The sequence below is a fragment of the Podarcis cretensis genome (genome assembly GCF_951804945.1).
Source record: "Podarcis cretensis genome assembly, chromosome: 13".
Lineage (NCBI taxonomy): Eukaryota > Metazoa > Chordata > Lepidosauria > Squamata > Lacertidae > Podarcis > Podarcis cretensis.
Genome location: NC_137182.1, coordinates 33,521,092 through 33,536,124, shown reverse-complemented (window position 1 = coordinate 33,536,124; position 15,033 = coordinate 33,521,092). Strand labels below are relative to the sequence as shown.

The 15,033-nt window shown below is 47.2% G+C and overlaps 1 protein-coding gene across 3 annotated transcripts in view; it reads right to left on the bottom strand.

Annotated features, from left to right (window-relative positions):
- Positions 1 to 15,033, bottom strand: part of ARHGEF40 (Rho guanine nucleotide exchange factor 40) — a 40,258-nt gene that overhangs the window by 24,203 nt on the left and 1,022 nt on the right. For all 3 annotated transcript variants that reach the window (XR_013832712.1, XM_079950652.1, XM_079950651.1), the window contains exons 2-3: positions 3,543 to 3,740; positions 1,022 to 2,807 (exon numbers count right to left, since the gene is read on the bottom strand). Coding sequence is in view for 2 of the 3 variants with exons in the window: in XM_079950652.1 (XP_079806778.1) it covers positions 1,022 to 2,807; positions 3,543 to 3,740 (1,984 nt within the window). In the remaining variant the exon portion in view is untranslated. The remainder of the gene's footprint in view (positions 1 to 1,021; positions 2,808 to 3,542; positions 3,741 to 15,033) is intronic.

Below are 15,033 nucleotides of genomic sequence, written 5' to 3'. Positions count from 1 at the left end.
GCACTCTGGTTAATATGGGGCACAATCCACTGGAGAATTCTTCTGCACACGCCCCACTGAAATTAAAAGAAGCTGTATAATGGGCTCTCGCACAGCTCCTACTAATTTCAGCCAGGAGGACCAGTTGGTCGATTGTGCCCTGTGGGCCACACTTGCCTGCCTCCCACTCCACCATTTTCAATGGCAACCAAAATCTACGTCCCCAGGTGGCCTTTCCTCACCATAATGCACCTCTCGGTTAAGGGCAGCTCTGAACCAATTTTGTACCTGTTTATGGTTTTCTCTTAGCACTAACCTCACCCAGCATCTCTGGCACTACTTCCCCATCCCTGCATAGTGGAGAAGGTCAGAAGAGAGACAGAGGGAATAAACATTCCAGGGACAGAAATGTGCTCCAACAACTTGGGAGTGCACAGCCTCCAAAGTAGAAAAATGATAACAAAAGGGAAAAGCCTATCCATAGTGGAAAGCCATTTCTTAAAATAGAAAAGGTAGAAGCAGGATCTATGTGACTCGCCGCAGAGATGTCACAAGCATCATCCAACAGGTGGATCCTCGCAATACATAATTACATTTAACACATAGATGGTGCTTTAATTGCAATAATCTTTGCAACAGCCCTGTAAGAGAAAGCAGTTTTATTTTACCTGTAGGACAGATGGGAGTGGGCAAAAGCTGAAAGCTGATGGCTTGTCTACCCTTACCCAGTGAGTTTGTGGGATCCTTTGCAACAGCTATGACTTCCTCATGCAAAAGCAGCATTGCCTGGGGAGATGCCTCAACTGGCTTAAAACCAGCTTTTGATTGTAGTGTGAGTGGATAAGCTAACCAAAGCCTGTTTTCCCATTTATAAAATGAATATAATCCCGACACTGTATTCCCACACTGTTGTGAATACAGAAGCATAGGGGTCCAAAGTTTTCTGCACATCCTAAGGGTTACAAGAAGGACAAAACAAGGCAGTTTCAAAGCCTGAAAAGATGACTGTCTGAACCCAAGACAACCTTGCTTTGTCACTTACCTGTTAGAGCAAAGACACCCGACAGCACAAGCGCCCAGTCTACAGCCTGCCCGAGATGAACTGCAGCAAGGTGAGGCGAATTCTGTGTTTCCTCTGCGCCCTGATCAGCTGCAGTACTTAGGGCGTCCTCTCTCCCATCAGCACTTGGCTCCTTCTTCTTTAGCAATGGGATCAACGTTGCTTCTTCGGTACTAATGGGGAGGCCCTGTTCTCCCATACAAGGCCCTTCAGTACCATCCACCCCTTGCCCTGGGGGGCTGATACTCTGCTCCTCTCTGCCAACTGCAGGTCCGTCAGCCTCCACAAAAGCAGCTGGGTCTTCGGCACAAAGGCTCGGGCCTTCTCTGCCGATGCCCCTTCCACTGGTGCCAATGCCACCATCGCCGACAGAAAGAGAGCACTTTTCTGCATCACCCTCTGGCTCTCTGGTGTCAACAGTACATTCTCCAGTGCCAGCAGCCAACTCACTGGCACTGACAACCTCCTCTCTGGCGACAAGGCTTTGATCCCCAGGGACGCTACTTCTCTCCTGGGTGCTGCCACAAACTGCGATGCTGACACAGCAGTCCTCGATGCTAGCTGCTTGCTCTTGGGTGCTAATTACAGCTTCTGCATTCCTCGAATCCTGTTCCCTTGTACCAACAGAAATTTCCTCTTTCCTGGGCTCTTTTATATCAGTAGAAGCTGCTTCTTCTTTGCTAGCCGAATCGACCCCCTGTCTAATTCGTCCGCTGCCACCTCTCCCGGCCCCCTTTTTCTTCCTGCGGTTTCCCTTGGAGGTGCGTTTTGGTGTGGCTGCAGCCGGAGAGTGGTTCTCATTGCTGTCCTCCTTGGAATGAGCAGGATCGTGGTGGATAGTTCCTGGCACCTCAGCTTTCCCTTGTCCTGTGTCCTCAGCGGCGGCAGCAGCAGCAGCAACAACATCAAAAATGGCCGCTCGTGCCTCAGTTCCAGAGGGGCTCTGGTTTTGCTCTTGTTGCCCAGGACTCAAGCTCGCCACTTCCTGAGAGGCTTCTGATGCTAAACCCAGGACTAGAGTAGGATTTCCTCTCTGCTGCTCAACCCTATCCCCCCGAGCACTGCTTTCTCGGCTGCACCTCTCCGCCTCCTGGGTTTTGCAGGCCTGGCGCAAGGCAAAGTTCTCCCCACACCCAGACTTGTGGTGGAGCCAGGCCCGATGGCGCCGGCTCCTGCTCTTATTGTGCCCCTTGCGAGTAGGCATTGTCTGAATTTGGGTACCACAAGGCTGTGGGATCCTGGGGGCTTGGTGCAGGGTGGGGCTGACCTCCAGGAGGTGAACGTATTCCCCCTCAGACTCCCGGTTCTCGCCGCCGGAATGGCGCCCGTCTCCAGGGCTCCGGGCCCCCAGGACCTCAGGAGGCAAGTCCGCAGGGCACCGCTGGCCCACAATGAACCCGTCCTTGTGCACAAACTGGGGGTAGACCAGTTCTGGCCAGGGCAGGCTCAGCACCTTCTCTCCAGCAGCCAGGAGGCAACGCTCCAGGCGCCCCGCTCGGCGTTCCTTGTTAATGCCATTGAGCCACTCGACGGTGAAAAGGAAGGGGTAGGAGTCAGAGGACACAGGCAGCTCCTGGACACCACGGCCCTCCGGGGACAGACATTTCAGCACCAGACGCGGAGAGCACTCCCGGTGAGGCACCACTTGCAGGTAAAAATCGCCAGGGCAGAGGTGCTGCCAGGGCAGCGAGCCCAGCTGCACTAGGACCTTCTCGCGGAGGCACAGTGGCCAACCCTCATGGCAGAACACAAAGCCACTATACTGAGCCTGCAACAGTGGGAAAGAGAGGCACAGAATTATATATGCGGCACTGCCTTGGGAGAAAAGAAAATTGTGCATCAAGAAATGCTAAGTCCCGTGACAATGAATATACTGATGATTTGTTTATTTTGCACCATCTATTTTGCTTCTGCCAACCTCGCAGAGGGGCAAAGAGCCACTCCCTGATCATGAGAAATCCTGTCCCACCCTCCTCTGGCAGCTGGCATTTCACCAGTCAAAGGATTTATAAGAATCCCTCCAGCATCTTACGGGCTAAAAACTTGGTTTCTGCACCAAAGCTGAGATTTTCATGATGCACACAGTTCCTGCTTTTGCATGGCACCATCATGGAATCCACACAACTGATGGGGAGGGGAGGGGAGAGGGAAGCCCAGTGCACGGCTTAACATTTCAAAGAGTCCTAAAGCTGAAGAAAATGTACACTCCTTCTCTAAACTGCCACCCACCCACATCTGCCAACAGTCAAATGGGGGTACAAGGTTGATGTGTTTGGAACTTATTGTCTGGAGCAAGGGGGATGCTGAAGTTATTAAGACTCGGCCTGACTCTTGGAGCGAGCTCTAGCGCAGAAGGGGAAGTCCACCAGCTGTGATTCTACAGGTCTGTAATGGGATTCCAGCGTCAGAACAGAATGCTTTTATACTGCCCCTGTGCTGAGCTAGATTTCCCACTCAGAGGTATACTCCAGAGGAACAGAGCCAAACCGATGCAGCAGCTCACACAGGCTTCACTCTGGATGCGAGCCAGGATGTGCTTGGCAGGAACAAGGAAGTCGAGGGTGTAGCGCAGGGCATCGTGCTGGTACGTCCGCTCCAGCACCTCGAAGACCTGGCTCAGCAGGGTGGGGGCAGTGGCTTCGAAGGGGGGGTACAAGGCGGCCAGCGTACTCTGGACGCATTCTTCAACCGGCTCAGGCTCCTGCAAAGAGAGAGAGCATAGTGAGGGGAAAACAGCATCCAACAGTAGCCTCCCCTGCACCTTCCCTTTCTGCCCCTTCGCCAGCTCCCTGGCTCTTTAATGCCCATACAATCACCAGGGAATCTATGCCAATTCCCAGACCATTAAATACTCCAGGACAAACTCCACCACTGCTAGATCCAACCAGTTGCACCAGTGCCTTCTCAGCACAAACGCAATGTCCTTTGCTGTTTTGCATGACACGGGACTTGCTGCACTGCTGCCAAGGGCCTCTTGTACTTGATCTTGTCCTTTTTTTAAAAGCACATTTTTATTTATTTTAGCAAACTCACAGAAGAGATGTAGCGGTGGTGGCTACCTGCAAGCATTGGCTGAAGCCTCGCACCAGATCACTGCCCCCTAGCGGCGAGCCAAATGGGACAGGGCAGCAAGGGAGCTGGCGGCGGCGGCGGCGCATCGCGCAGAGATTGGCAGCGTGTAAAAAGAACAGGGGGCATGAGGGGGCAGCAGGGAAGAAAGAGTCTGGGAAGGTGCCAAAGTCTGAGAACAGAGCAGCCGAGGTTCCATCTGGAATACATTAGCAGCTGTGAGCTCATTCCTTCCGCAGCTCCACCCAGCAAAGGAAATGGGGGTGGGGGAGAGAGAGAGAGAGAAAGAGGCTGCGAGGGAAAGGGGCCAACAGCAAGAGGCAGCCATTGTGCCAGACCTTCCAAATGCACCTAATCACGAGTCGCAAGAACCCTTTCCGTACCACTTGCAAGCACATTGAATCAGATGCAAACCTTTAAATTCTTTTAAATTGCTTTCCTGCATTGGTTTCAGAATCCAGATCAAACGACTTTGCAAACCTATTGCAATTTATTTATTTATTTTGCTTTGTTTTCAAAAAATCCCCAAAATTGCAGAATCAGGTGGTGGTGGGCTTGATTTACAGGGCACATGCTAGAAGCTACCCTATACCAAGCAAGGCACTGGCCTATCTAGCTGAGTATTACCTGCACTGACTGGCAGCACCCCTCTGGGGGTTTTTGACAGAGGGTGACTCCCAGCTTTATCTAGAGAGGCCAGGGACTGAAGCTGAGACCTTTGGTGTGCAAAGCAGATGCTCTTATCACTGAACTGCGACCCTTCCCCTTTGTGTAGTCCTGTACATTTACAGAGGGGTAGTCTTGTTAGTCTTCTGCATTAGAAAACAACAGAGTCTTTTGGCACCTAGGCAGCTTAATTTATTAAGGAACAAGTTTTCTTGAAGTGCACCAAAGTCTATGAAAGCTTATGCTTGTTAGTTGTTAAGGTGCTAAAAGTTTCTTTCTTGGTTTTTAATCCCTTCCATGTCTATTCAGAAGTGGAATGAAACACATGTCCAAAAAAAAGAGGGTATTCTGCAATCCAAATCCTCGTACCTAGAGGCAAGCTCCACTGACATAGGAACACACTGCTGGGTACTGAAATGTGAAAATTCTGGAGGGGTCCATGGAACTAAACCATCAATTGAACCAGGGTGGATAAAAATCAATGATTTTAAAATAAAAAAATAAAAAATGGATTTTTTTAATTTAAATTGGATTTTTAAAATAAAATGCTTTTGGAAGAAATAGTATTTCTAAAGATAGTTTTCTATTTAAGTTACGTTATAGTCCAAAGGCCATCAGGAAATAAGGATTTGTTTTAAGTTTTCCATGCATGTTAAAACTCAGTCTAAGTATATATATAAACGTTTAACCACTAAAGTTAACAAACATGGGTACATATGATACAATGTTATTGTTTTAGTTAAATAAATTGTTTAAATTGTTATTAAGGAAATGATTGGTTTTTTCCTTCCAATAAAGTATAGCAGAAAAGTTGTCCAAATATACGTAAACAGTTAACTTACTAAACCTCACAATAATTTCATAATAATCTGTCTATGTATTTCTAATAGTATAATCAAATCATTAACTTTTGATATAGCTGTAAAAACTACTCTGAAAAATTATTATTCCAAAAAATGAAACCTTCATCTCATTGTAAATATTAAGATTATACCAGCAGGAATGCCTTTCTGTAAAAAAAAGGGGGGGGAATTAAATCAAGTCTTACTGACTAGTGATTTAAATTGTGATTTTAATCGATTTGATTTAAATCAAATCCACCCTGAATTGAGCCTTAAAAAAAAAAACCTGTAGCAGACAGTGACCATTACAACCCTTTAGAATTGACTTATTTGTACCACTAGCTCTTGTATTTATTTCCAAAGGGGTAACAGTGTTACTCTGTCACAGCAAAAACAATTTAAGAGTCTTGTAGCACACCCAAAATGTCATGAGACATTTGTTAGGGTTGTATCCAATGTGTTAGTCATACTCAAATAGACCCGTTGAAATTAATGACCTGAGTCACATTCATTCATTTCAATGAGCCTACTCTAAATAGGACTAAGTTGGGATGCAGCCCTTCGTCTTTAAAACGCCACAAGATTTTGAGACTTTTTGTTCTTTTTATTTCCGCGTTTCTTCAAATGGTTTACAGACCATGCAGTTTTCTGCCCAAAACATTTTGCTGCCTGAGGTGAAGGACAAGATACAGACCCCAGCCTCCTAAAATTGCATATGAATCTTGTTTTCTGCAGTGGCAAAAGGACAATGTGCCAAAGGACATCAGGCTCCCTTAGGGAATACGGAGAGCTGTGCAAGACACACACAGAGAATTGCTATCATCATCTGCTGCAGCAACCTTATTCTCCCTAACGGTAGGGCCAGGTCTGCAGGGTGGCTTATAAAAACCTCACAGTGAAAAGCTCAGTGCTCACATACAACTGATGTAGAAGTTGGAGTGCCTTGAAACCTATCATAGCGTTACGTGGATACAGAGCACATCTGCAACGACAGTGAATCAGGGCTGCACTTTTAGGTTGCCTTTGTGCAAGCAACCATCTGTTGGGTGTAGCTGTCTATGGGGGGGGGGCGGACACCAAATGCAAGAGCACATATTCATGTGTTTTGCGTAAACAGGGCTTTATTTTACATTTCTAAAAAGGAGAGGGTATGCTACTATGTCTTAAAAAATCAGTTCTCCTAATCCCAGATATAGAAGAGGCTGCCTAAGATTACACAATGGTAGGGAAAACAGGATTTGGTGCTTTTTCTCCTTCTTTCGGTGCCAGAACGGTGATGTCACCTGCCAGAGAGGGGCCCAGAGAAGAAGAAGCACTGCGACAGCATCTGCATCTCCCCACCCTCAGCTTTCCCGCTCCCCCCCCCCCCGCCTCACACACCTTTCTTCCTTGTCCCCCGCCCCCCATCACAGCTGCTGCCTGCTGCACCTCCTCTCAGCTCACTGTTCTCCCCTCTCCTGCCGACTCTTCCACCAGGCAAAGGAAGAAACAATGAATCTTATTTAAGGGGGGGGGGGGGCGGAAGACCAGGCTGAAGTATATGGTCCAGCTGGGCACAAGGCAAGAGATGTATGAATACATCTCCCTGGCAGTGTGCTGAGAGTGTTAGTCTTACCTGCCTTTTCACTCTACCCTACTCTTTCTTTAAGAGCCCCCCTTGTGGAGCTAGGACTCTCCCAGAAACACACGTCTTCTGCCAGCACTCCCTATTATTTTTCTTGTGCTTCTTTGTTCTCCTGCCTCTCCCCACATTCTTGCACCTGCTTACCTGCTTGGCAGGATAACTTTAATGGCACCGGAGGGCAAACTTTGAAAACGCACCTAATGTCCCACTGATGGAATACTCTGCTTTCCTCAACACCATCAGCAATTCTTCCGCCTCATATACACCATATGAAGTGGTATATATGGACTGGATGCTTTAGAAACAAGATGGAGCAATGTGTAACCCACTATGCTTTAGCTTAGTGGTGAGGAACTCAGGCCTGGGGGCCATTAAGCATCTCTGTCCACCCCTTGGGACTCTCTCTCATGGATACTGCTCCACCCTCTTCTGGAGAGCTTGAGGCCGATTGGACTGTGTCTTTGAACTGTGATAAGGCCTCTTGCTTGCCTTAGAAACCTCCAAGCTTTGTGTGACTTGAATGTGGCCTACTGCACAAAGACAAGAGTAACACCTGTTGTTTCACTCATGTTTTGCCTCTGGCTACACCCACCACTGGGTTCCCCCAGAAGGTTGTCTGGAAAAGTACATGGCCTGTGGGCTTTAAAAGTTTCCCCACTTAAAGCATGAGGCTCAAACTCATGCTTTAAGCCAAACTCAATGTGCACCAAGTCTAGATCCTTCCAGCCATGTGCCAGTACTTGTCATCAATACAGCAAACATCCCTGCTGAGGTAGTTCGCAAGGCCTGCTGGAGGAACTTCCACCTACAAAACTGGATGTCAGAGAAGTGTCATCTGGCTACCCTTATCCTCACACGTTTCATCACCACTTCCACTAAGAGATACTTCAGGAGTGCTCCTTCCATGACACATCAAGGAAGACACCACTGGTCACCTCTGGGGCCTGTAAGGAAAGTGCCAGGAGGTAACATGCACTGGTGCGCATGTCAGGAGAAGGGATTGTGTCAGGATGATGCCCGAGAGCCAGAAAGATGTGGTGGCCAACAGAGGCTCCCTGGAAAAAGCCACATACCACTTCAGAAAGGAGTATATAAACTAATAATAATAATAATGAAATCCCATCTTTGTGGTTATCAGCAGGTGGAATATAGTTTAAGCAAAACATGAATGTCTTCAAGTGCGGTATGCTCATTTTGCTGGAGATAGGCAAAATCTCTAGGGAAGAATTTTGTCCTCTCTCTTTGCAACCGCACAATAATGACCATCAGGGCATCGGGGCCAGCTACCTGGTTGCTGGGGGAACAGTCTACCTGGCCAACTATACCCTTCAAGCTTCCACTTCCATAAGATCTTCAGTCCCACTGTAGCCTGCCTTTTCCTTTCCTGGATTGATTGGGATCCCAATTTCACCTCTGCTGCGTAAGTAACTTGCCAAGTCATCTGTGCCCAAAGAGTCAAAACGAAGAAAGCTTTTAAAAATAATAATTTCCTGGTGATAATAAATTTGAATCGATCTCTTAACTTTGAATCAGATCCTTCTCTTTGAAGAGGTGGGTTTGTTATTGTATCATTTAACTGCCCTTGCTTCTTCTCTAGTGAGTATAATTAGCCAATCTATGAAATCACTGAGCTTAAAGGATATTCTCCATGCATTTTTCCTCTTTGGCATAAGTAGTGAGGAATTTGTCTTCTGTTCTTTTGTAAAACACATCCCGCTGCATATCCATTAACATCGCTACCCCTTTCCATTTAATTTCCATCCACTCCAGATCCTGCGTACTATTGATGCCTTTACCCTTTGGGACAATGGTGAGGAACCTCTGGCTCTCCAGTGGTGCCCTGGGCAATGCCAAAATTGGGTGCCTCTTGCTTTCCATTCTACATCACAGCTGTGCCAACCCCGAGGTTCTGCACCAGTCACACTCCCCTAAATCTGCCTCTGAAACCAGCCTCCCAAATCACCCAGTAAACTCGTTGCCCTTGTGCGGTGGTGGCTTCCCAACGGAGAAATTTTCCTGCCTACTATTCAATATCATTTAACAGGGGACAGCAGGGATTGAACCTGGAATCTTTTCACTGGTGTGAGGAAGCTCACGGGCAGAGTTGTGTAGTGGTTAGAGTGCTGGACCACAGCCTGGGAGACCTGGGTTCAAATCCCCACTCTGCCATGAAGCTCACTTGGTGGCCTTGGGCCTGTCACTCTCTCTGCCTAACCTATCTTGCAGGGTTGTTGTGAGGGGAAAGGAAGAGCCAGGAATGCTACCTTGAGCTCTTTGGAAGGCAGGTGGGATATGAAAATAAACAAGCAAACAAACCTTCCAGGCACATGTGAGAGGTAGAAGCAAACTTAAGCAGATAGATACATGTGACTCTTACCTTTGTACAGCAGGTTGCATTCCAGCCACACAGAAGTCAAGAGGTTTCCTTCTAAACACACCCAGTGCACATACAAGCCTCCATTCTGGCAAGCAGCAGTTATTACTGCTCAAGGACGCATTCCAGGCAGGCCAAAGCACTCAAGAGGGCAAGTGACAAAGAATCCCAAGGGCTTGATAAAGAGAACCAGGCGGTGGCACTCATATCCCCAAGGCCAAGGCACTACATCCTTGTTTTACATGCAAAGCAGGTGCCCTACAACCAGGACCAGCCCAAGCCGTTTTGCCACCTGAAGCGAGGCAGCACCACCCCTCATCCCCAGCCACTGCAACCAACAAGACGGGCAAGTGCTACTTACTGCAAGCACAGCAGCAAAGGTGTCCCAAATCTCGCAGCACCGTGTCAAAACGTCTAGCCAAGGCAGCTGCCAGAAACGAGAGCTCAAGCAGCGGCTGGCAAGGGGGCAAGCTCATTCTAGCAGCCGGGGGTGGGGGGTGGCTTAGCAAGGCAGTGGGGGGTGGCATTCATTCCACTGCCCCCTTCAATCTGACACCTGAGACAAGTGACTCAGCGCGTCTCATAATAGGGCCGGCCCCAGCCCTCTTCCCACAAGGAAGGCTCAAACTGGCAACCTGGCTACTTTTCAGGGACTAGCCCTGACCAGGCCTCAGTTCAAGTTTTTAGCCGCACGGTACTTTGTAGAATAGTGGAAAGTATGTCTGTTTTACATTCCTCCTTCGCCCCCCCCCCCCCCCGGAGCTTTCTGCCACTTTCTGGAAGAGAGGCAGGAAAGTAGAGACTCGGAGCCAGCCAAGCTTGAGGGAGAAGTTCTACATCCCCGACAGGAAGAGGCAACCCCCCCTTCCCCCACAGACACTGGCAGGAGGCAGGAAGCAGTGGGGAGGCCCCTTCTTGGCTCGCCGTCCTGGAGGGTGTGCAAGGCAGATGGTTCCAGGGAGAACAGTGGCTGGCAAAAAAACAGAAAGCCGTCCTCCTCCAGAAATATTGCTGGTGGAGTATATATATTTTCTCTCTCTCTCTCATAAACGCAAATTGGAGTCTCCGCATCTCCATCCTATGTACTAATATCAAACCCAAACTCCTTCTCAAAGTGTGGATCTTTCTGCAGTGAAAACAGCACCATCCATGCACAAAGGAGAATTATCAGCAGACTTGGGGGAACCCCAAGGTTTGCAGAAGTACAAAAAGGGGGAAGCCTTCTATTTAAAAAATCCTAAGATGGGAGATCCCAAAATTGCTCATTGAACACTGAGCATGCTCAGTGGGTACAAAATACTGACTGACAGGGTGGGGAAGGGGGAAAACGTGAGGTGAGAATGGAACGGATTTGGCTGGCTAGCTGGAACCCTGAACCAGGTCATTCTACATTGCCGCCTAAGGCAACCCAGCTCACTCTATGTAATGATAGGACTGGCCCTATCGGAGAAAAATATTCAAATCTGAACTTAGCCATGAAGCTCACTGTGACAGTATCTCAGCCTAACATACCTCACAGGCTTGCTTTGTGGATAAAATGGGGGGGGGCACATAAACCCACTACAGTGGTACCTTGGGTTAAGAACTAAATGCATTCCAGAGGTCCGGTCTCAACCTGAAACTGTTCTTAACCTGAGGTACCACTTTAGCTAATGGGGCCTCCTGCTGCTGCCGGGCCGCCGCCGCACAATTTCTGTTCTCATCCTGAAGCAAAGTTCTTAACCCAAGGTAGTATTTCTGGGTTAGCGGAGTTTGTAACCTGAAGCATCTGTAACCTGAGGTATCACTGTATAAGCTTCTGGGAGGAAGTGTAAGATTAATGTAATCAATATACAGCAACCTAGTTAGGATTACTCAGTGGAAAGGGAGCCTTACCCTGAATGCAGACGATTGGTCCATCCATCTCAGGGTTGTCTACGCTGACCATCAGTGGCCCTCCAGGATTTCAGACAGCATTCCCTCCCAGCCCTACCTAGAGATACCAGGAATTGAACCTGGAACCTTTCCCAAGCAAAGCAGATGTTCTGCCACTATGCTACAGCCCTTCCGGCAAGGAAATACATTCTGCACTAGGTCATCATCAGATTTAGCATTCATATAGTGTTTTTAGCAGACTCCAGAAGCTTCACATACTCAACATCACCAATCCTTAGGGAAAACTCTGTGAGTTATTATCCCCATACATATTACAGGTGAGGCCAAGAGAGAGCAGCTTACCTAAGATCACTTACAGAATTCCAGACTGGAACTGAGGAGCGCTTAGTACACAACACCATTTCTTGGACACTATGCAACATTTCACAGGGGCTGAACCCTGGTCAGATTATGCCCTGTTTTGGGGCAGGTTCACACATGCATGCATGCACATACCCAGCACTCAGTAATTGCACAAATTATGTATTAGCGTTGGTGGAAAAGCCATCGTCTCACATCAAACACCAGAGGCAGATCTCAGTCTTTCATCTAATTCTACAGCGGTGGTTTTCAATGGGTCAAAGTAAACTTTCAAGGATTGCTCAAAGGGGTTCACTGCCTCCATTTCTAAAAGTGACCAAGTCTTCTCTCTTACTAGCGTCAGGTACGGCCAGCCCTACCATTAGGCAATGAGGCAGCCCCCTCAGGCAGTTGATTTTGGGTGTCATGGAAGGTCAGCAAATTACTACTCATCTAATCTATTATTACAGTGTGAGGAAACAGCAGCAGAGAAGTGCTCATGGAATTTTCTGCCTCGGGTGCTAAAATAACTTGGCTGGCTTTAGGTACTCAGCACCTGGGGGGACTGCTCCGCCTCAGGTAGCAGAATGTCTTGGGATGGCCTGCCCAGCAATATACTGTGTAAGCCAGGAACTCAGTCCATATATAATTAAGCAGCATTTTTTTATGATCAGGGAAGTTATAGAAAGTCTAAAGAAGTAGTTCTATGTATGATTAAGATGTTACAGGCTGTTCTTTATCTCTTTAGGTCCAGAGGAGCCAATATCATGCTCTTCAGATCTTGTTGGGCTCCAGCTCCCATCAGGCTCAGCCAGCATGGCCAACAGCCAAGGATGATGGGAACTGCAGTTCAGCATCATCTCTGGAAGGCTCCATGTTGGCACCTCCTGCATTAAGAAAATTAAATGCCAGAGTTAAATTCTACTTCTTCCTAGCCAGATTGCTGAGGACTAGTTTTTGTATGGCTTTTAAAATAGAGAATGTAGGAAAATGTTTAAACTCATTACTTATCATCGTTGTCCTTACTTATGTGGCACACATTGGTGCATCTATTCTTTCCAAGCAAGTATACTTATTTTTTTAATCACTTTTATGACAGATATTAATATTAGCAATATTTATGATATGATTTTATATACTGACTTTCTAAATTCTTCTCTCTTTATTTTTTATTTTTTTGTAAATATTACCATTGCAGAACTGTGCCTGTGTTTAGTGGTTATACTGCAACCCCAGAGTCGTTAGCGACTAGACTTAATTGTCAGGGGTCCCTTTACCTTTACATTTTTACTGATATTCCCCAGTGAAGAGAGTCTTAGATTGAAATACATCAAGAACTAATAACTTTCTATTTAAAAACACAGTTGATACCCACTTTTTGAATGTGTGGAGGGAGGGGGGAAATCACATCATTTAGAAAACGTCACCTTGATCTCAGAAATCGCTGCTGGGCACCACTGACTGCCATGATTATGTTTCTGCAGATATTTGTGTGTACCGGGGAATGGTTTCCATGGAGAAAATAAGAAGCTGAACAAATTACCTACGAACCACCCTGCTGAATAAGTGCAGTGCCTTTCCCTACTGGAGAAGACTTCACAATCAACTCTAGCCCTCACACACCTGGGATTACAGGAGTCTGCCTTATGCCAAGCCAGCTCATTTGCCCATCTAGACCAGAGATGTTTCCTTTGAGTAGCACTGAGCAGTTTCAGCAGAAGGCCAGCTCCACCATGAGTCAGGGTGGAGGCAACTGGTCTCGGTTGCCACGAAAGAGCAGAAAACTCGTATTTATTTTATTTTGCTTATTTATTACATACTCCCAGGGGTCCTTTGCACCTTGGCTTGTGGGAGGGGCTCTGTTTCCTGTTCTGCCTCAGGTAGAAAAATGCTCTGGTTTGTGGCAAACATTCTTCCCATCACCTGCTATCCACCTATTCACAGAAGTATTTCTACACTGCCCTCTCATAGGAGGTCAGGAGGATGGTGTACAGCATTATAAAAACATTTTAAAAAAACAACAACACTGTAAGTGGTACAGAACAATAGTGAAAATGACCATCTGCTCAAGAAAATATTAAACAATTTGCATAGGCCTATCAGCTGCCTGGTCCTTTTTATCTGAAGACACCACAGGCTGAACTTGCGGTTTCTTCTTTGCGAAGTATGTGTTGTACGGTCCCACCTGACAAAGAGGGGGCTTCCAGTTTACGCTTCCGGGATTAAAGCTCTGGTGCCTTTTGTTTTTAACCCTGAGCACTGAGAGGAGGCGCATGAAGCACACCAGTCAGTGTCCTGCCTGGTACTCCCTTAGACCACACAGCCATTATGGGGGTTATGGGACAGCCCTTCTGCCACACTGTCAACTTGCAAAAGCAAAAAAAGAGTGCAAGGCCCACCGAAGTCAAATTACACATAAACTGGTGAAATAAAAGCTGCTGCTTCTAAAAACAAGCAGTTCTGGGAGGGAGATAATAAGGAGGGAAGGGGTTATTTGGCACTTTTCAGTGGCAGTTACCTCTGCCCAAGCCACAGTCCTATTCCTTCCTTGCTCCACAGGTTTCCAAATGTGTTCCACCTATTTAAACCCATACCTAGCAGCTGAGGAGGAGGAAGAGTAGCAACTAGTATGTGTTTGTGTTTTGGGGTGGGGGGAATAGAGTTGCTATGGGAAAATGGCAAGCAAGGTTATAAGGCAGCAAACAAATGCCTAAAAAAGTATCAGTCTAACCATTTTTCCTTTGAAGAACCACCTACTGTGGTTTTGTGGCATGCATACACAGATCATGTGCAGTTCGACTCTCACAATTCTTTGCATGTGTGTTCACACCAAAGATTGCTCTTTTTCAATGGAGCCAGGAACCAGGTCAACCTTTTCTGGGGTTTCTTTGGATCTATAAATGACAGCTATGCAATAAGATACTAAAATATGTTCCCCTTTGCTGACCTCCCACACAGATCGTAGGACTTTGTTTAAATCCGGAAGAAAAGGTATCTTGCCACCACCTGCAGCTTGGAGCAACCAACCTGAGCCCAGCTAGAACAAATGCCTGGTCCACACAGGCAATGAGATCAGGTGTCTCCTTCAGAGCCAACTTTCAGCTAGCTATGCTGCTCTTAATCCCCACTCCAAAATGTAAGGTTCCCCCCCCCACCCAATAATATACTCTATCAATGCCTTTTTTGTCCAAAAAACATTTGAGAG